We start from the raw sequence: 23,273 nt of genomic DNA, 5'->3' as shown, positions 1-23,273 counted from the left end.
TATTGGTATATACATTTATTTGAAACATATAGTCATGCTTAGAATGTGACTAATAGTCATTACAGGAGCATAACATGGAAGAGAAATTGTGAGGCCATACAGATTATATGTACAGCAATCCTTACTTACACCATATGATCTTTTATTCCTTAATTACAACTGTTTGCATATCAAACTGACTACTCATCAGTAAGGTTGCTGTAAGTCTTTTTTGCTCCAGAAGCATTCTCTCCTGATGTTTCACTTGCATTTATGGCAGGCATCCTCAGAGATTGTGAGGTCCTGCATCTATGGCAGGCATCTTCAGAGGTTGTGAGGACCTCACAACCTCTGAGGATGCCTGCCATAGATGCAGGCGAAATGTCAGGAGATAATGCTTCTGGAACATGGCCATACAGCCTAAAAGACTTACAGCAATCCAGTGATTCCAGCCTTGAAAGCCTTCGACAATACACACTCATCAATTATTTTGTACCCTAATTTGGAATCTTCTTTATTTACTTGATCTTTTCTAAAATGGTGTAATGATTTTCAGTGGGTCTATTAAGCCCCTACTAATTTTATTTTTGGAAAAAAGGAACTTAAAAAGTGATGACTTTGGTTGGATCATTCTCAGGTTACGGAAAGGCATATTAAGATTAGCATATAAAGGGATAATGCTTGCTACTTCCTTGCCTGTAATAATAAATACCTTCAAGCAGCAATTTAGAACAGGAGCCTATAAAATGCTTCATACAGCTGCTAGGAATCCCCCACCAGAAGAATAGATTTAACATTAAACTCAATTTTGGGTGGTTAAATGTCCAATCAAAAATATTTGTTTTACTTAGCTGCATTTACCCATAATTCTCCCTGTCGATCCCACAGGCCTGAGTGTGTCTCATTGGGTTCTGCTCTAGAAAAAACAGATCTGTTCTCTGAAGCCAGATGGCCACATGAGCCATGAAGATGCCTCTGCTACCTAGCAGCTAGTTATACCATCTTTCCAAGAGTGCATTAGTAAGATTTTATGGCTATGTAAATCATCAACACTACCTCCAACTGAGAGTACTGTTAAGCCACATATCAGTCACCCACAATAATCTTACAAATTGAGAACATAGGTTACTAGGTGCATCCCACAACTTTATGCTGCCTATAAAATTATGAATATTAGAACAATACATTTTTTTCTACACAATCATACCATTTAATGACATGTCAATGTGATAATCTTTTCTAGGAGACTGATATTTTACACAGACAGTTTTGCTGAATAGCACAAGTTTGTCAGTTAAATTTTATTTTTAAGGAAAAGGTATCTCCTCCAATAGAGAAAAAGGAACACCCCATTTCTGAAGAAGTGTTTACTTTTATAACAACAATAGAAAATTCATTTAGAAAGAGTTATTAATATTGCCCAGCTAGACTGGGTAAACTAGACAGTTAGCATGAGCCAGTAAATAAAAATCTGACACATTTCAAATTAAAGCGAAGGAAATAATAAAGATATGACATGTTGTTTCATGAAATACATGTAGTTTTTAGTAACAAAGATAAGTGCTGTGTTGCTGTGAGTTTTCAGGGCTGTATGGCCATGTTCTAGAAGCATTCTTTCCTGACATTTTGCTCACATCTATGGCAGGCATCCTCAGAGGTTGAGGGATCTGTTGGAAACTAGACAAGTGGAGTTTATATATCTGTGAAACATCTGACACAAGCAGACAAGGGTTCTTTCTCCCGCCCTGGACATTTCACCTGCCATAGATGTGGGTGAAACATCAGGAGAGAATGCTTCTGGAACATGGCCATACAGCCCAGAAAACTCACAGCAACCTAGAGATTCCGGCCATAAAAGCCTTCAACAACATAAAGATGAGTGCCTTTACATCATTATAATATGGATATTTCTGGCAAAACATCATGACCTTTAAATACCCAGATGGATAGACATGGTCCAGTCACATCATAATCTGCTTTTAAAGAAAAGTTAATGACTTAGTCCCATTTCCAAAACACACCTTCCTTCTCTAGAAAAATCCAGGACCTTTTCTATCTATCACGGAACTTATCAGTACAGCATGCTAACAGTAACATCTGACCCAAGACATGTTACAGGTACCACAGAAATAACTATAAATGTAGTTCTGTTTATCTGGAATTAATGCATCCTCAATTCAGAAAGGATCCTCTATGTGGGAATATATAGAAACATCAACAGTATGTAGGCGGCAGCTGCCTGTACTGAGGAAAACAATCTGAGGAGCTAAAAATAATAGTTAAGAGCACTGTTTATTTACACGGTCTTTAATGGAGCAGTTCGGGCTGATTTTCTACAAAAGGAAGCACTCCACTGACATAGTATGCAATCCCAAGGGAGAGCAAGGCGATGACAAAGATCAAGAGCAGCACTCGCCAGAAGCCAAGGTCCTCCACAAACTCTTGCCAAGTTGTTCGGAAGCTGGAGAGAACTCCTTCACCTTGCTGCAGGTTGGGATTGAGAAGGGAATGGCTCTCCATTGCACTATCAAAGGAACACAGACATGAATTACATCAATGCAAACAGAGGACATTAATAATGACCCAGTTGTGCCAAGAACCTGAAAAGGGGACTCTAAGTTTGTATTTGGGCACAGGAAATCCAGGTTCAAATGGCACAGTTGTATCTGCTTCAATTATAGGAGTCTTGCAACATTTCCCACAGAAAACAAACAAGTGACAGAAAAGCTTAAGAAGAACTGCATGGCTGTGATATTTACAGAAGTTAATTGCATGTATCTCATGTGTTTGTATCTTCCCCTAGGACTGCAGTTGGACAATTCTGTCCAAATTGGAATATTCATTTTTAGTTAGTCAAGGTTTTTTTGTGTGTGTCAGAAGCAACTTGAGAAACTGCAAGTCACTTCTGACGTGAGATAATTGGCCGTCTGCAAGAATGTTGCCCAGGGGATGCCCGATGTTTGATATTTTACCATCCTTGTGGGAAGCGTCTCTCATGTCCCTGCATGGGGAGCTGGAGCTGACTGAGGGAACTCAACTTGCTCTCCCCAGATTCAAACTGCTGACCTATCAGTCAGTAATCCTGCCGGCACAAGAGTTTAACCCATTGTGCTATCGGGGGCTCCATTTAGCCATGTGAGCTTCACACATTAAAATAATTACCATGGTGAAATAATTAAGAGTAAGAACAACGAGACACAGATTTAAACCAAACTAAGTTCAGATAAAGAGAGAGAGAAAAAAGAAAGACTTGGCAATTAATTCAAACAGATGGAGCCAACCAAACTTCTTCAGGGTGTTCTATTATAAACAGTGCAAGATGCTAAACTGTCTGGGATCACGTGATGGTGAGTTATTCAAAATGGTCCCAAAGGTAGAACAGAGTGAAGGACTGGTGGACAGGGCTGACACTCAGACAGCTGTGCACCGGGACTGTGGCACTGCTGTCTGAGTGTCAGCTGCATTAAGATCACTTCTGACCATAAGGTCATGAGTTTGAAGCCAGCCCGGGTCAGAGTGAGCTTCCGACCAATTGTGTAGCTTGTTGTCGACCTTTGCAACCCGAAAGACAATTGCATCTGTCAAGTAGGAAAATTAGGTACCACCTATGTGTAGGGAGGCTAATTTAACTAATTTACAAGGCCATAAAAAATACTCCAGCAAAGCACTCCAGCAAAAGCATGCGGGGAACACGGAGGTACTTCATCAGTGTCGCAGATAGATGATGAAAGTGACAGCTCCCCTGGCGGCCAGAAAAGTTAAATAGCCTCTGACTGTCTGTCTATATCTGTTGTGTGTCTTTGGCATTGAATGTTTGCCATATATGTGTACATTGTAATCCGCCCTGAGTCCCCCGCGGGATGATATGGGCGGAATATAAATACTGTAAATAAATAAATAAATTCTGTCTAAGGACACTGAGTTACTGTATTTTTTCCAGGTGGGAAGATGAATCTCAGAAGAATGTAGGAGGAGACTGCAATTTGATTTTTGCATGTGAGTAGATTCAAAGCCAAGTCTTCCCTATTCCCAGCTTATACTGGGTCTTGTTAGTTCAAACTTAAAAGGGCTGTATCACTTGGACAGAAATTAGTGGATAGGGAAGAGAGCAAATGGCTGCATGGATCTGGGACAATTATGCCTTTTGAAGCAATAAACGAAGTGTAATACAAGCATCACAACTCTTGTTGTCAGAAGCCCTGGCAGCAATTACTCTTGTTCTAAGAAAAAATGATCCCTGTAGGCTGGCAATGAACCTCCACAAGTTCCATTAGAGCAGTGGTTCTCAACCTGTAGGTTCCCAGATGTTTTGGCCTTCAACTCCCAGAAATCCTAACAGCTGGTAAACTGGCTGGAATTTCTGGGAGTTTTAGGCCAAAACACCTGGGGACCCACAGGTTGAGAATCACTGCATTAAAAGTACAGAGTTTAGTATAAAGTTGTATGAGATAAGGTTGTATGAGATGGGAAGAACAATAAGGCCAATTGTTGCTAACACTGTGAACTGCCCTGAGTCCCTTCGAGGTTGAGAAGGGCAGTATACAAATACCACAAATAAATAAATAAGGCTACAACTGCTACAGCTGTTGGATAAATACTTCCAGGAGCATAGCCATAAAAAAAGTTTCCACCCTTCTAGCTCTGGACTGCCATATGGCTTTATTCATTGGGTTGTCCCCTGGTTGCCCTCTTTTCCCATTCCCATAATCAGCTCAGCCCAGAAGCAATTCTGGCATCTCCTCAACCGCTGTGTGCCTGGACCTGCTAACTTCATAAAGCAATATCCTTAGTTTTGGCTGTGAAATCCTAGAGTCTGGGATCCTGCTAACTTGGCCACCTGACCCATGGACAAAAATAGAAATTTGTGCTACTTTTCCACCAAAATGTTTAAACAGACACAATTGTTTTAGCTTTGTTTAGCCAAAATGCTAGAAAGGGGAAGGTTCAAATGGGTAGAATGCTTCCTCTATGTATTTTTTTTGTGCTCTATACAGACTTAGGGCAAACCTAAAACGAACCTATCATAGGGTTTGTCTTTGTCGTCTTCTAAGGTTGAGAGAGTGTGACTTGCCTGAGGCCATCCAAGACCTAGCAGGGATTCAAATCCTGGTCTCCAGTGTCATGGTCCAGTGCTCAAACCACCACCGGCTTTCTGCTGGTGTGATATAGCTTGTTTAATGATTGGCACGTAGCTAGAGATACTCAATAGCTGCAGTTATGTGACCAATATTTGGTTCCCCACATAGTTTGGACTTCAGCTCCCAGAAGCCTCAACAAGCTTGGTCAATGGCCCGGGATTCTTGGAGCCAAAGTCTTAAAGCATACGAAGAACCAAAAGTTGAGAATCAATGGTCTACAATATAGTACCAAAGCACAGCACAATCACCAGCTGTCAGTAACAGTCACCAGCAGAAAGCACCTGACTTTTGAAATAAAACTTTCCTTTTAAATAAATAAATAAATTTATTTCTTGGGAAAGTTATTCAGCATGTCATTTTGCAGGGCCACTCATCTCATCTCTTTCATAGAGACCGGGAGGAGATCGTGTTTTTTACGGGATCCTTTGGTGCACACAAAGAATGTTTACTAATTAAGATTCAACCAGTTAATCTATAACTGCCATAGAGGTTAATTCAAGGTACAAGGTAATCTAAGTGGAAAGGTGACATAGTTACTGAAAACAAAACCAGGCCTGTTTCTTTGAAAACAGAAAACACCTGGGTTATTTTCCATAACATCCAAATTAAATTCCCAATCCTAACATGGCATCAAGTGCTTGAATGCTCACTATTTTGGAAGGACTTGGTAAATAACATAAATCCCAGACGTTATTTCTGTGGCTAAGAAAAACAAACTGCATTTTGGAGAGATGTTGCTACCAACACCGCAGTCAGTGGTTAGTTACCATGTAGAGAAGTAGAAGATATGTTCGGTACTAAAATGCCTCCGCACGACAGTGAAAAGTATGGGAAAGGCAAGCCGCAACTGCTACAAACTAAACCAGGGAAAGACTAGCTTTCAATTTGATCAGAAGAGCAGGAGGGAAATACATTAGGCAAGAAACCAAACTGGTAGCACTCTGCTTTCTAATAATTATGACACCATCCAACTCCAAAGCAGTATAAATGTATGGCTTGAGGCTTACTGTTATTCAAAGTAAGGAAAAGCAAATTTTAAACCATGTCACAGGCATATTGGCCAGGAAAATGTTAGCTATTTGCAGCTGAATAAGCTATTTTACTTTGGCAAATGGGAGAGTTATACAAAAATTAAATTAAATTTTAAAAGATCAAGAAAATGACAAAGTATTTGCACATTCCATGTACGCACTTAAATTCTAAGCCAAATAGTTGGAAACTGTATCAAAAGACATACTTTTGAGGTGCATCTACATTGCTGAATTAATTCAGTTTGGCAACACTTTAACTGCCTCGACTCAATGCCATAGAATCATGGGAATAGTAGTTTCGTGATACAAAAACACTATTTGACAGAAGGCTGAAGAGCTCATAAAATTACAACATATCAACAAAGGATTCTCCCAGGCAGGAATCAGCCAGGCCTCGAAGCTGAAAGACTTTGCAATGCTAATCAAGGTGATGAATTGCAACATTCACACTTGCTTCCAATAGACAAGAGTTTTTTCCCCCACTCTGGATCCTCCACAGAGATATAAACCTCCCTTGCTTAGTTTCCAATATACCTTACAACCTCTAAGGATACCTGCTATAGATGTGGGTGAAACATCAGAAGAGAATGCTTCTGAAACATGGCCATAGAGCCCAGAAAACTCACAGCAACACAACTTCTATGATTCCATAGCAGTGGGACATGGCAGTTAAAGCAGTGTCAAACAACATTATTCCTCTAATTTAGATACATCTTTGATATAATTTATTCTATTTGTGGTAAGATAATCTTGAACAAAATCAAGAAAAAACTAAGGAGGAAGAGTTTTTTTTTATTTTCCAATGTATGCCCTTTGAGGGGCAAACAACAATAAATGTTTATCTCCTGTCTCAAAATTAAAGGGTAAATATTTTTAATGTCCAATGGTAAATATAAACTTTTTAACAAAAGTGTTACATACAAGCATAAATATGCACAAACTTTGTAATGTACTGATGTATAACACCTCATCCTGTATCGTGCCACAATATAAACTACAAAGCTTAAGGCTATTTTTACTGCTGGTAACAGCGGGGAATAATAATAATAATAATAAAACTTTATTTATATACCGCTCCATCTCTACGAGGGGACTCAAAGCGGTTCCCAGATAACATTACAAAACATACAAAGTAAAAAACAACATAACCATAAGATTAACAAAACAAAATATAAGCATAAAAATTGTCACCATAACACACATATATTAAAAGTAGGGAAGAGGTTATGAGCAGGATCCAGCAGAGCTGACAAAACAAAACCTTCCTTCTTTCTTAACCAATCTTATAAAAGCTCAACACAAATGGATGTTCAAATTGGACTATTCATTCATCCAACCCATCCCTATCTATTTCAAGCCTTCCAAGGTCTTATACCTTTATGTCTGATCTAGTCATGGTAGTCCATGTTCTTGTTTTATCCAGAATAGATTACTGGAATACACTCTACATGGGTTTGCCTTTGAAGACTGTTCGGAAACTCCAACTAGTCCAACGGGCGGCAGACAGATTACTAACTGGAGCGACATACAGGGAACATACCACCCCCCTTTGTGCCAGCTCCACTGGCTGCTGGTCCACTTCTGAGCACAATTCAAAGTGCTGGTCTTGGCCTATAAAGCCCTATACGGTTCCGGCACAGCTTACCTGTCTGAACGTATCTCCCTCTACATCCCGCCTCGGAATTTAAGATCATCCGGGGAGGCCCTGCTCTCGGCCCTGCTCTCGGCCCTGCCATCTTCGCAAGTGCGTTTGGTGGGGACGAGAGACAGGGCCTTCTCGGTGGTGGTCCCCTGCCTGTGGAATGCTCTCCGTAGCAAAATTAGGTCAGCTTTGCCCCTCCTCTCTGGCTTTGGGACCACACATTCAGACAGTAGGCTTGGCAGTGTTCATAATGTTTGATCTTTGACATAGGACAGGCTTTGGACTGAGTCGTCGATCACTAAATCGCGACATGGCAGTTAAAGCAGTGTCAAACAACATTATTCCTCTAATTTAGATACATCTTTGATATAATTTATTCTATTTGTGGTAAGATAATCTTGAACAAAATCAAGAAAAAACTAAGGAGGAAGAGTTTTTTTTTATTTTCCAATGTATGCCCTTTGAGGGGCAAACAACAATAAATGTTTATCTCCTGTCTCAAAATTAAAGGGTAAATATTTTTAATGTCCAATGGTAAATATAAACTTTTTAACAAAAGTGTTACATACAAGCATAAATATGCACAAACTTTGTAATGTACTGATGTATAACACCTCATCCTGTATCGTGCCACAATATAAACTACAAAGCTTAAGGCTATTTTTACTGCTGGTAACAGCGGGGAATAATAATAATAATAATAAAACTTTATTTATATACCGCTCCATCTCTACGAGGGGACTCAAAGCGGTTCCCAGATAACATTACAAAACATACAAAGTAAAAAACAACATAACCATAAGATTAACAAAACAAAATATAAGCATAAAAATTGTCACCATAACACACATATATTAAAAGTAGGGAAGAGGTTATGAGCAGGATCCAGCAGAGCTGACAAAACAAAACCTTCCTTCTTTCTTAACCAATCTTATAAAAGCTCAACACAAATGGATGTTCAAATTGGACTATTCATTCATCCAACCCATCCCTATCTATTTCAAGCCTTCCAAGGTCTTATACCTTTATGTCTGATCTAGTCATGGTAGTCCATGTTCTTGTTTTATCCAGAATAGATTACTGGAATACACTCTACATGGGTTTGCCTTTGAAGACTGTTCGGAAACTCCAACTAGTCCAACGGGCGGCAGACAGATTACTAACTGGAGCGACATACAGGGAACATACCACCCCCCTTTGTGCCAGCTCCACTGGCTGCTGGTCCACTTCTGAGCACAATTCAAAGTGCTGGTCTTGGCCTATAAAGCCCTATACGGTTCCGGCACAGCTTACCTGTCTGAACGTATCTCCCTCTACATCCCGCCTCGGAATTTAAGATCATCCGGGGAGGCCCTGCTCTCGGCCCTGCTCTCGGCCCTGCCATCTTCGCAAGTGCGTTTGGTGGGGACGAGAGACAGGGCCTTCTCGGTGGTGGTCCCCTGCCTGTGGAATGCTCTCCGTAGCAAAATTAGGTCAGCTTTGCCCCTCCTCTCTGGCTTTGGGACCACACATTCAGACAGTAGGCTTGGCAGTGTTCATAATGTTTGATCTTTGACATAGGACAGGCTTTGGACTGAGTCGTCGATCACTAAATTAGATCTGGTGATATGGCGAATAATAAAAAATGTTTTAATGTATTTTAATTCAATGTTTTATCTCATGCATAATGTTGTTATATTGTATTTTGTATGTTGTTGGCATCGAATTGCTGCCCTTGTAAGCCGCCCTGAGTCCCCCTTCAGGGGTTGAGAAGGACGGGGTGGAAATGTTGGAAATTAATAAATAAATAATAAAGCATATTCCCTTTAAACTATATATCAAACTCCTCTAAATATCTGAATTAGAAGTTGAGGAGAACAGGACAGAAAGTAGAGCTGCACAGTCAACATTTGGGCCCCTGTGTAAACAGAAACGCCTTTGGTGTGACCTGGCATGACTCTTTCTTAGATTCTTCTGGCATAATTACAGTATCCTCTGTGACACATACAACAGACATAATGGAAACTTTATGACTGTCACATAAAACAGTGCTCAGAGACTCCGTATGCTGAAACTTCACATTATGGCCTGGTTCTCAATGTGTTTGGTTTTATAGTTGTATAGCTCTTACAACTACAGTTGGGACAGAACATTCCTCTGTAACAGAACCACCACCACCATCCTAAATCCAACTGTGAATTCCAACTAGAATATAGCTACTGCATAAATGAGAACTTAATAAAACAGCATTTATATAAGTCCCATTGATTTAGAGGATTAACTCTAGCCAGAACAAGCAATAGACTTAGGTCATAATCATTAACTGTACATAGAAAGCTAATACAGCATGGAGAAAATTGGGCTCCCAAGCATCAATTTTTATATTTTCGTGATTTTTTTGGGTTTAAGTTGTGGAGTAATATGAACTACTAAGCACCTAGTTGTGGTCACTTCAGGACACGCAAAAATGACTTCCTCGGTAAGGATTAGACATGTGGCTAGTTGCTGAAGCTCATAGACAGTCCAGCTTTGAAAGAACTCCTTCCCTTGAAAAATAAGCTTGAGAGCTAAAGCCAAAACAGACAACCACAGGCTATAATATTTTATGGAAACATGTCTCAAAAGAAACCATGACCTTTTCTACAACGCAGCACAAGCACCAAATATGACGAGTCACTCAGCTATCTTGAGCAAGGAAAATAAAACCAACACTGGAGGAAAAAAAGATTATATTTTTGGCAATACCTTTCGCTTTCAGCTGTCTGCATAGTTTCCAGCTTTGAATGAGCTCCTCTATTGAATCCTTTAACTTCTTGCTCCTCCAAAGATTCCAGCAACCGGATCACATCTTTATTGACCCCTCTTCTTTTTGCCAAGACAAGAGGGGTTGCACCTTGGTGGTTGCTGTAGAAAACAAAGATTTATTTTTTAATGAGAGCCCATGAACTCTCTCTACTTCAAACAAGCGCAATTATTCCCTGTATGAAAAATTCAGCACACAGGCTACTTTTCAGAAGGACCACAATCACTATTATGTTATCAGGCTTATACTGACTGCGTTAACAAGGCTGTTAATTGGTGCCTGACAAGTGATGAAATATTAATCTGTTACATTAATAGCATCTTATGACATAGCTGAGTCGACATGGCTCCCTCTTGAAGTCAGGCACTTTGATCAAACAGTTCCTAGGTCTAGTTCCTATGGGCCTAAGGGGGCTGGAATGTGTCAGCATCATCTTCCTTGTGGTTCAAGCAAAAGAGCGCACCAACTCCCAAGAACAGCACTAGCAGTTTTTCAGGACTCTGAAGCAAAGTCTTCCTAGGATTGTCAACTGGAGAATCTTAAGCCATTTTTTAAAAAGATAAAATCAATAAAGATTAATATAGTACAACAAATACCTTGTAATTGCATTTCAAAACCATGAAAATATAAGTCATGTCCTGTATAATTTTTGTAATGTTCCTGTATTGTTGTTCTACTTTTCTTGAGGCAATTTTCCACCCATACAGAACTGATTTCTGGAGCCATATACACTTGATCATTTGAACTGATCCTCAACTTGCCTATTATGGTAAATTGCATTAGTATTGTTTAATATATTATTTTGTTACGAATTTTGGTGACATTATTGAGTTTTCTTATAAAATGAAATGATGAGATAGATAGCTCTTCTTTATTTTTATTATTTATTTTAATAATTCTAGTTTCCCTGAATTGGATGCCAACAAATGATAGAAGAAAAAATAATGCAGAGGCTCCTAACTTATTTTAAAATACAGAAAGCTATATATGATATCACACTGAGGTTGTATTGTTATCTTTTCCACTTTGTTTTTTCTCTAATGTAATTTTTTTATCATGTCAGGAGCGACCTGAGAAACTGCAAGTCGCTTCTGGTGTGAGAGAATTGGCCGTCTGCAAGGACGTTGCCCAGGGGACGCCCGGATGATTTGATGTTTTATCATCCTTGTGGGAGGCTTCTCTCATGTCCCTGCATAAGGAGCTGGAGCTGATAGAGGGAGCTCATCCACCTCTCCCCGGATTCGAACCTGCGACCTGTCGGTCTTTAGTCCTGCCGGCACAGGGGTTTAACTGTTCATTAACTGTGCTGATAACTCTACAATTTTCTACTGAACTGTCAATGGCATAATTATCCAAGAGTTAATTGTTATGGTCTCAGTAGAATTCATAGGAAATATAGATTAACTACATATGACTTGCCATCTTCTAAATCTCTTAGCCATCACAATCATATACTATAAAGTGATACTCAAAATAAAAATAGAGAAGACAAGCTCATCATTACTCATTTAAGGCTGGTGACCACTTTTGAACCATTAGGATGCATGAGCATATGGTTCAAACAAGGAACCGTTCCATGAGGATTGTTAATTGTGTTTGTCAAACAGCTATTTATTCAGGACACTAAGTGCTTTTGTCTAGGCACTAGTACATGACAGATGTTGAGAGCTTGGTGGACTGAATATACAATATTTCAGAGAAAGATTGATTCAGAGTCTGAGGGCAGGTGGGGTGAACACTAGAAAAATAGTGTTTTCACACAGAAATTGAAAAGAAACACTGGAGTCAAGTAACATACAATGCGTGCATACATAAAACATTAAAAGATGTTACTCTGTGACATCTTTTTAAATTAGCAATTGATATCAGCATCAGAAAAATGCCAGACACTGAGGCTGCATCAAGCTAGTAAGTGCCACATGGCAGAATCTGGAATTGCTATTCGACTGCTGGCTTTCCAGACAATTCATAGCAGCATAAAATATTGCCACTCACAATGTTCCCTTATGATGCATGAAGAGAACCAGGAACAGGCAGTGCTTGTACAGAAACAATCCCTACCATCTCAAAGAAACACAACACTGAGTGTGAAATAGTAACTGATGTAAGAAAGCCATTGCATGAAACTCTTCCAGCTTGCTCAAGTAATAAAAGGAAATATTTAGACGAATGCTGAAGGAGCTGCCTGTTTTGTTTTGTTTGATACTCTCCAGCTGAGTGCAAACCCAGCACATTTCATGCTTGGTTTGTTGTTGTTGTTGTTTTTGCAGTCCCGAAGAAGGAAGTGGAATGGTTTTAACTTCTTCCATCAACTACTAGAGATTATTAGGCAAAAAGTAGCCATTCAAAGTTAAATACATGTATTCAAGACTGGCATTCCCATGCATTTTGTATTAGTCAACTTACCAAATATCTATTTTGAGTCCATTGGAAACCAGGAACTGAATGGTATCCACATGCCCACACAGGTGAAGGGCTGTGTTACCTTGGTAGTCGGTAGCCAGAAGATCAGCACCAAATTTGTGTAACAGCTGACTGATGTCTACGTTTCCACGAGCTGCTGCTAAGTGGAGCCCTGTTCGCCCTCGGCTGTCACGAATGTTTGGATCAAAGCCACTCTCCAGGAGTCTCTTGGAATAATTAAAGTCTCCATCAATGCAAGCTTGCAGCAAAGGCACACTTGTCTGGGAAGAATCATTTACAAACACATAGGACATGACTGCTGGGATCCAGAAAATGCTGTAAGCCTACAGGTGAAAAATGAAATGACAAAAATGGTGAGCCTATGCAGAACAGAATCTCTCTGTTGAAAGTTTTCAAACAACTTGACTGTGAAATGGACTGTCTCAAGCTCTAAACAAGGGTTAGCTGGTTGGATGGCTATCTATTAGGGATCTTTTAATTTGTGGATCTGTGCACTTGCAAGATTAAATGATCCTTGAGTTCCCGTGCAACTATACAATTCTGTGACCCTGGCAACTGTTTTCTGAACAAAAAAAAAAAGTCCAAAGCTTGAACACAATCTGGATATATTGGTGATTCACGTGGATAGTCTGGAATTGGGAGTCCAAAAAAGAAAGTTCAAATCTGTGGAAAATCTATGTCATGGGAACAAGCTCTAAAAAGCCATATTGTGCATACAGGCAATGCTCCCTGAAGCTGTATCAATCGAAGCCCCTTCTTTCATTTCCATGTTGTTGATTCAAGGATTTGTAAGTCTCTCACTTTTAAGGGTTGATTCAGGTCACTACAATGACTGTCAGACAGTTGGCAAATCCTTGCTAAGAACAGAGTGCCCTGATCTCTGAGTCTTAATTTCAAAATGTAAAGGGGGTACAGATGCCTTGGGAGGAAAAGCAAGAGCAAAGAAAGAGACACGAATGTATACACTAGGCCAGGGGTCCTCAAACTAAAACCCGAGGGCTGGATACGGCCCTCCAAGGTCATTTACCTGGCCCTCGCTCAGGGTCAACCTAAGTCCGAAATGACTTGAAAGCACAACAACAACAACAACAACAACAATCCTATCTTATCAGCCAAAAGCTGGTCTGAAATACTAAGAAGTTTATATTTGTTAAAATAGTTGTTCATTTTAATTATTGTATTGTTTTTAAGTGTTTTTTGCACTACAAATAAGATATGTGCAGTGTGCATAGGAATTCATTCATGCTTTTTTCAAATTATAATCCGGCCTTCCAACAGTTTGAAGGACTGTGACTTGGCCCTCTGTTTAAATAGTTTGAGGACCCCTGCACTAGGCTGTTTCAAGGGAACAGGTATAGTAACGTAGATCAGACATTCTTATACTTGCTATAAATAAAACAACTCTTAATGGGATTACATTTCTCATTTATCTGCTCCTTATTTAACTTTGAACTTCAGCACTCAGGCTATGGTAACTAGTCACTGAGGAAAAGATAATCCTTTCCACATGTATCAGTTCCCCATGAGATTTTCTAGAAGAATTTCTACTGCCTTGTTTAGAATATGTTTTTATTTACATAGAATTTACATAAGGTGGTGCAGCAGGTTAAACCACTGAGCTGCTGAACATGCTGACTGAAAGGTTGGTGGTTCGAATTCAGGGAGTGGGGTGAGTTCCCTCTCTTAGCCCCAGCTTCTGTCAACCTAGCAGTTCAAAAACATGCAAATATGAGCAGATTAATAGGTACTCACTTCCGCAGGAAGGTAACAGCACTCCATACAGTCATGCTGACCACAAGACCTTGGAGGTGTCTACGGACAACACCAGCTCTTTGGCTTAGAAATGGAGATAAGAACCAATCCCCAGAGTTGGATACGAGTCGACTTAATGTCAGGGCAAACTTTTATCTTTACCTTTATTTACTTAAGACATTTGATCCAAGCCAATCCAGCAAGTGGCCAATGCAGAGGCATGGAAGCAAAAGAAAACCTCTAAGGATTGAGAGTATGTAACTCTCTTTCATTTTCCAAGATAATTATATGGGAATCTACTTAATGCTCAAGCAGGAGCAGTGCAAACAGAAAAGGAAAAGAACCAGCAGTGAACAAGACAAGTTTGAAGTGAAAAATGCTGTTTGAAACTTTAAAAGTAATAAAGTTCTACGGTTGAGCACGGATTCAAGCACTGATCTCCTGAACTGCTAATCAAACACTCAAAACTATTATATCATGCGGGCTCTCAAGACAAAGGTATGTAAAGGAAACGAAGGTCATGATAGGGTGAACTCATGAACCTTTTTTGGTGTGCTAATTCTAAAAGTACACAGGATAAGATCAGAGGCCTATCTGACCTACCATTCTGTTTGCACAACAGTGGCCAAGGAAATGCCTATGGGAAGCCCACATGGGTGGACAATGTTTCCTCCCACTCATGTTCTCCAGCAATAGGCACGCCAGGGCACTTCATAACTAGCAAGCTATTGATAGCCTAATCCTCCATGAATTCAACTAATCCTCTTCTAAAGCAGTCCAACCTAGTGGTCACCATTACATCATGCAGCAGCAAATTCCTATATAGTTTAACTATGTGCTATGTGAAGAAAGGGGAGGTTGGACCTACTACAAAATCCATAGGAGTTGTAATGTGAAACATGTACTGGGCACCAGCTTTTCTACACTGTCATAGAATCAAGAGCTGCAACTTGTGATAGGTTCGCCTTAAGGTCACCGTAAGTTGGAAATAATTGAACACATATAGCAAATTAAGGCAAAGCTAAAACTTCTGAAATTATTTCAATTAACTGTGTTGTTGCAAGTGTCATACTATTTAGTTTGTTTATATTTAAAAGGTTTACAGTAGTCCATTCATCCCTTGAAATTCATCAAAATAAATCATATCTTTAGAACATTGAAAACAATTACAAAGAAAAAACACTGAACTGAGCACACCATCAAATACAAAGTGTTATAAACTCTCCTCTCCATCCAAACACTGCTTCTGTAGAGAAATGCATGGCCTAAGTTTGCTACATTTTTCCAGTCTCCTTTGACAATAAAAGTACATTTTAATTAGAAAAACTACACAAGACTCATAGTCTACCAGTGCCCTCTAGAGTAAGAACTTGCTTATTCTAGTTACACATGACAGAACAAAAAGAAATAAAAAGAGACATCAGAAGAGAAACTAGCCTTGCAACCAGCCTTCGTGCTCACCTTAAAATGCAGTTAAGTTTGGAGAGTTGAAGGGCCCCTTGTTCTCATACAAAGCAAAACACTTTCTGGGTTACTTTATCCCAAAAGTGAAACAACAAAGCTCTGGTTTCAGAGGTCCTTGCTAAAGCATGCTGCACCTACACTATAGAATTAATGAAGTTTGACACTGTTGGAATTTAACCCCACACTGCCCAAGTCTCAAGTCCTCAATAAGGAACAGTTTTGTTAGGTTAGTTTAGACCAGTGGTCCTCAACCTTCCTAATGCGGCGACCCCTTAATACAATTCCTCATGTTGTAGTGACCCTCAACCATAAAGTTATTTTCGTTGCTATTTCATAACTGTAATTTTACTACTGTTATGAATGGTAATGTAAATATCTATATGTAGGATGCATTTTCATTCACTGGACCAAATTTGGCACAAATACCCAATGCGCCCCAATTTGAATACTTGTGGAGTTTCGGGGAGGAGGGGAATGATTTTGTCATTTGGGAATTGTAGTTGATGGGATTTATAGTTGACCTACTATCAAAGAGCATTCTGAACTCCACCAATGATGGAATTGAACTAAATTTGGCACACAGAACTCCTATGATGAACAGAAAATACTGGAAGGGTTTCTTGGGCATTGATCTTGAGTTTTGGAGTTGAAGTTCACATACATCCAGAGAGAACTGTGGACTCAAACAATGAGGGATCTGGACCAAACTTGGCACAAATTCTCAATATGCCCAAATATGAACGCTGGGGCAGTTTGGGGACATGTCCCTTGATATTTGGGAGTTGTAGTTGCTGGGATTTCTATTTCACCTGCAATCAAAGAGCACTCTGAACCTAGCCCACAATGGATCTGCACCAAACTTGGGACACTATCGACATGGCCAATACTGAATACTGGTGTGATTGTTTTTGAATTCTGAGAGTTGTAGTTCACCAACATCAAAAAGAGAAGGAGAGGTGGAAATATCATCAGCCTTCTCTGCCAAAATGGTTCGTATGACCATCAGAAATATGTGTTTTCTGCTGGTCTTTGGCGACCCTTCTAAAACCCCTCGCAACCCCCCCCCCAGGGGTCCCGAACCCCAGGTTGAGAAAAACTGGTATAGACGAAGGGTTTCCCTTCCCCCATGTCTCCTGCATGTATATAATTTGTTCTCTCTCTCACACACTGTTTCTGTTCTCATTCTGATTGGTTGTGTAAAATGGATACTTTATTGCAAGCCTTTTTAAATCAAACTTCTGTTTTTCTTACATCAGAGTACGTGCTGTGTGCTTTGAGATCTCTCTCTGCTTGTGTGTCAGAAATGTAGTGCTTGGATGATTTTTCTCTCTCTTGAAACCTTAGAAGAGATGGGTATTACGAGTAGCTCAGATTCATTTCTTTATTATTAAAAAATGCAGTTATTGTAAATAAACCTTTTCTGATTTTTGAGATTGGACTCTGCATCTCTGCCTGCCTAAGATCTAAATTCTTTACATCCACAACCAATGGCACTTCACTCTCTGCTAGCTAATGAGCTCATGCTCAATTTTGGTATCCTGTTTGATTTTTGGATGCTCTGCTATATTTTAGAGTAGTTTCCCCTAACAGACATCACTTTCACTGCCATAGCTCAATGTCGCGAAATAATGGGAGTTGTAGTTAGATGAGGCACTATAACTATTTGGCAGAAAAGGCTAAAGATTATAACTCCCATGATTCCATAACATTAAACAATAACAGTCAAAGTGGTGTCAAACTAATTCCACACTATAGATGCACCCTCACTTTTCCCTGACTCACAGATGTTCATGGATCAGCTCTGCAAAAACTCCTGAGAACTCTCAGATTTGGTTTGCAGCAAATTAGAATTACAGATTGCTTTGAAATATCCATCAAGTACAATACAGATGAGTTTATATAGTAAGAGAATACCAAGTCTTACCTTCAGTAGCTACACAACTTATTCACTGGGCTGTTAAAAGTGTTCTGATCAAATATTTGGAAGTCTAGTCCAAATCTGTAAGAAAATTGAGGAGTTATATTACACAATCATTTCAATAGTTCCTAAAAGTGCACTCCTCAAAATTGTTATTTTACCTTTCTGCAAGAATAGAATTAACAGCAGAATAAAACTTTTATGATGTTAGATTGAAAAGTATATGAGCAGCAATATATCATGGGACTGAAGTATCCAATTTCTAATATGATAATAGGATACTGCAACTAAACGGAATTTGAGAAGAACGTGAGAATGAGATGTTTTTTCCTGCTTCCCTTCTGAAACAAAGACATGACCAATATTTAGTATTTTCAAATATAACTGTATTAAAAATCTTATTCAAGTTAAAGACAAAGATAGGCTCCAAAGAATATGGAGTCCTACATACGTTGTTAGCAGAGCAACTGGCAATTAGCAGTTCAATCACATCTGAAGGGCTTTGTGGTGTCTCTATAAACTGAAGTGGGTTTTTTAAAGGAAGACTTTTGGTCCAGTTGAGAAATCACAATGGAGGTCAATCTGATTATTGTGTATTCTTCTTTCTATAATCCACTATGGCTCCCTTCCTAAGCCTGGCACGATGGCATGATCAAAGGACTGGACAGATCATTTGCCACTTTGAGAAAAAGATAACTATGCAGATCTAAACCCCTATGTTTTTCTGTGATAAGTAAGTTTCTCAATATATAGCTTTTATTTTCAAGGTGTTCTAAGTGAAATTTTGTTTTTTTACATTTCTGAGCTAATTATTTAATTCTGCACTCAATGTTGATAGCTGTTTATACATTAATGGCTTAGTTATGGGGATTATAATAAAATTCTTAATCCTTCCCTTCCGATGCTCAATATATAGATAATTCACACACACACACAAAAAGATAAAACCACAGTTTGCATTCTCAGTTAAAATACATTTAAACTTATCGATCAAGGCATTTGAAAAAAGGATGTTGGTTTTCACCTATGACACATCTGTTTCCAGCAGATAAGGGACAAACCTCTTGCAGATTTGGTTTGCTCCTGCCGCGTCCTCCAGATAGACAGAAAAAAGGAAAAATCTTCCAGCCTCAAGTGGAGAAGGAAGTCTTAGAACTTCAACACATTTTTAACACTTTAAGATGGGACAAGCAGTTTGTCTCTTATCTGCTGGAAACAGACACATAACAGGTAAGAACCAATGTTCCTTTTGCAGATAAGGGACCAACATCTTGCAATTGGGATTTACTGGTGGATGGCTGATTTAGGGAAGGTGGTGCTGTCATTCTAATGGCTGAGGATTTAACTACTTCTTGTAGTACTCTCCTACCAAAAGCAACTTTGTCAGAATCAAAGCTGTCATGTTTATAGAGTTTGATGAATGTGGAAAATAACTTCCATATGGCTGTGCTGTAGATTTCTGTCAATGGTGTGTTAGTGGTCAAGGCTACAGAAGTTGCTATACTCCTGTTGGATTGTACCATGACATCCTTCAGGGGTGAGAAGAAGCAATTCCAGAACCTCATAACTAAAGAAAATGCACAAGCTGATCCATCTGCTTGAGGTGGAAGTGGAGACCTTCTTGCCCTTGGAAGGCTGGAAGGAGAGGAACATCAGACTATCAGAAGCTACTTCTCCTATTTTGGTAGATTTGGATGGCCTTGTGCTCATCCAAGGCATGTGAGATATTTTCCATCAGTTTTGATGATTGTGGGCAGAAGGATGGAAGGATCCCCACTCACTGGAAATTGGTGTTGACCTTAGAGACAAAGGCTGGGTCTAACCGCAGCATTACTGAATCATATCTGTGCACTGAGAATATGCTTAACTCTGACAATGCTTTTATGACAATAGGAAGTCTCCAGGATAGGAATTGGTGCACTGTAGGTGGGGCAAAGTTGATCAAGCTTTTGAGGAAACCACACACATGGGCATGTGAGATCTTTAGTGTTTCGATGGGATGCTACATCCAGAGGCTAAGACAGTATTCATAGTTATTTACCATGTTTTGCTTAATCTCCAGGTGTGTGTAGTCAGTAGCTCATGAAGTTCATGTATTGCTCTAGTGTCACTGAGGGCAATCACTTTCTGGCTCTCCTTGGTTCAAAGTAGAGAAGCCCTGGCCAAGATGAAGGCAGATTCCCTGACGTACCTTCTTGTCCTGAGCCATCTCAGCTTGGAAAGCAGGGGATGACTATCAGGATACCTGTAGCTAGGTCTGTGTAGGAACAGGTTGCAGATGTCTGCACTGCTATAATTCAGGAGAAAGCTCAAATCCTGGTGTAGAATGTGGGTTCCTCACACCACATTAAATAGATTTCCTCTGGTTTAATCACATGTGTATTTTGCGAACACCCACAGACTGATCCAAACTCACGCCGACCTAAATAGTCAGTGTAGATGGGACCTAAGTCCTGACCTTCATCCTCCACTAGGGCTCTTTAGACGTCTTCTTGCATGTATGACTAACATTCCAGAAATGGACATTGTCACCCTTGACCCATGCAGCTTCGCTTGAAACAGAGCCAGATCAACTACTACATATCTTCCAGGCTGTAAAGGGCCTTCCGTGCCCATCAGGTTCCCAAATGTCATCAGAGCTGGGAAGGGGGGAAGTGACCCAATGCCTGCCTGCCTCTGGTCTACACTTCCAGTGGGTTCCTGTATTGCTTGTGGAGAAAAGACACCTGCAGTTGTGATAGCAGTGGTTTCCTGGCCAATAATAGTCCAGAACCCGCCTGCTAGATTTGATTGGGTAGGGAGGTGGCAGTACTCATCCTTTCATTTCCATTGCTGGAACTCTAGACCCGTTTCAGGCTGGACAGAGACCATCTGATAAAGCAGTGGTATGGAATGGTTTATTCCCAGTTGCCATGCTCCTTGGTCCTCTCCAATGCAGACTCCTGTGATCCTGCTGCTAATGGGAGATAAAAGACTTGGGAGAGGGGAGAGGCACTGGAAATCTCTCCCTAGTCCTTGGAACCCCTTGCTATGCTGCACTTCCCTTCATGCTCCCAAAAAGAAAGAAAAATAGAGAGGGATGGAAAGGGGAGGGGCCGAGAATAGAAAGAAAGATTCAGAATTAGAAGGAAATAGAATCTTTTAAAAAAATAAAATTAGAAGGAGGTACGAAGTAAGATAAATGAAGGGAAAGTCATGGATTTTTAGAGGAAAATAAGGACTGTAACAGCTATTGAAATGAGATCAATGACGATCATATTCTATCTAAGCAAGGAATAACAAAAGGTCTTTCTGGGTTTCTGTGAGTTTTCTGGGCTGTATGGCCATGTTCCAGAAGCATTATCTCCAGACATTTTGCCCACATCTATGTCAGGCATTCTCAGAGGTTGTGAGATCTGTTGGAAACTAGGCAAGTGGGGTTATATATCTGTGGAATGTCCAGGGTAGGAGAAAGAACTCTTGTCTGTTTGATGCAAGTGGGAATGTTGCAATTGGTCACACTGATTAGCACTGAATGGTCTTGCAGCTTCAAAGACTGGCTGATTCCTACCAGGGGGAATTCTTTGTTGGGAGGTGTTAGCTGGCCCCTATTGCTTCATGTAAGGAATTCCCCTGTTTTCTGCATGTTGCTCTTTATTTACTGTCCTGATTCTAGAGTGTTTAAATACTGTTAACCAGATTTTGTTCAGGAGAAAGGTCTTTCTTTTTCCTGCCTATCTGAAGCAAGTGGGAGGAGCAAGCTCAATATTATTATATTGTACTACATTACACCACAACTTATATAATAAACTACTAGCCTATTACACTACTAGTGTTATATAAAATACTAGCTGTCCCCTGCCACGCGTTGCTGTGACCCAGTCTGTTGATCTGGAAAATAAAGTAATGAGAAAGTGTTGGTTTCTAATACATGTAATGTCTTTCTGCTTATGGGTAAACAGTATTTCTTGCTTTTTCTTTGTCAGTGTTGATGTTGAGAGTGTCTGGTTTGCCTACTCGGGAGTTGTCCTTCTTTAAGGGTCCCTTTCAAATCTATGATACTATATCTCTCTGTGAGAATCTATCTATCCATCCATCTATATCTATGGCTGGATGACTCTTTGTCAGGAGGACTTTGATTACGTTTTCTTGCCCTGATGAAGGGAATTGGACTGGATGGCCTCAAGTATTTTCTGTTGGTCATGGGAGTTCTGTGTGCGAATTTTGCCCCGATTCTGTCGTTCGTGGGGTTCAGAATGATCTTTGATTGTAGGTGATCTGTGAATCCCAGTGACTACAACTCCCAAATGTCAAGGTCTATTTCCCCTAAACTCTATCTGTGTTCATTTTGGGGCATATTGAGTGCTTGTCCCAAGTTTGGTCCAGATCCATCATTGTTTGAGTCCACAGTGCTCTCTGGATGTAGGTGAACTATAATTCCCAAACACAAGGTTAATGCCCACCAAACCCTTCCAATATTTTCTGTTGGTCATGGGAGTTCTGTGTGCCAAGTTTGGTTCAATTCCATCGTTGATGGAGTTCAGAATGCTCTTTGATTGTAGGTGAACTATAAATCGCAGCAACTACAACTCCCAAATGACAAAATCATAATTTTTTGAGTGGTCACTCCTTGTGTTGTGAGACGTTTTGTTGCCCAATTTGGTGTGATTTCGTTCATTGGTTCTCTTGTTTTTAAGGTACTCATTAAGCACTGAGCATTTATTATTATTATTATTATTATTATTATTATCATCATCTGCCGCATACCAGTACTGCCATCTGGTGAGTTATGTAGGTGGGAGCATTACTTTTCATTCAACCCTCGTATATTGTATATATAATATTACTATAACATAATATAACATATAATGAAGGCCTCCTCCTCGCCCCAATTGGAAGCCAACAGGCCTGGCAGGGGACCCACGGCCCTTTCCCAACCACAGGCCCTCAGCCTGTCTGCCTGCTTCCCTCCAGAGAGGCCTGGTCTCGCCCCGAAGCCGCACCCTTACATCAATGATGGCTCTTCGTCTTCGTCGTCGTTTCCTGGGTGACGGGGGGGTACTCGCATTCCCACGACTGACTCCTTTTAGGCCTTCATTCCTTCAGCTTCAAGAGCCAGACAGAGCACAACCCCAACTTCCGTTCCCCCAAAGTACCCCGGTCC

The 23,273-nt window shown here is 40.1% G+C and overlaps 1 protein-coding gene across 2 annotated transcripts; it reads right to left on the bottom strand.

Annotated features, from left to right (window-relative positions):
• On the bottom strand, positions 1 to 23,273 carry ANKRD46 (ankyrin repeat domain 46). 2 transcript variants are annotated; one of them, XM_060775671.2, is made up of 5 exons: positions 23,119 to 23,273; positions 18,137 to 18,211; positions 12,979 to 13,319; positions 10,515 to 10,673; positions 1 to 2,503 (listed from the first exon to the last, which is right to left on the bottom strand). In XM_060775671.2, the coding sequence occupies exons 3-5, from the start codon at positions 13,287 to 13,289 to the stop codon at positions 2,287 to 2,289; spliced, it is 687 nt and encodes a 228-aa protein (XP_060631654.1). In that variant the 5' UTR covers positions 13,290 to 13,319; positions 18,137 to 18,211; positions 23,119 to 23,273; the 3' UTR covers positions 1 to 2,286. The 2 variants fall into 2 exon arrangements, with proteins under 2 accessions (XP_060631654.1, XP_067323437.1); XM_067467336.1 differs by lacking the exon at positions 18,137 to 18,211.

The sequence above is a fragment of the Anolis sagrei genome, chromosome 4 (assembly GCF_037176765.1).
Source record: "Anolis sagrei isolate rAnoSag1 chromosome 4, rAnoSag1.mat, whole genome shotgun sequence".
NCBI classification, from domain to species: Eukaryota; Metazoa; Chordata; class Lepidosauria; order Squamata; family Dactyloidae; genus Anolis; species Anolis sagrei.
This window is presented reverse-complemented; position numbering and strand designations above follow the sequence as displayed.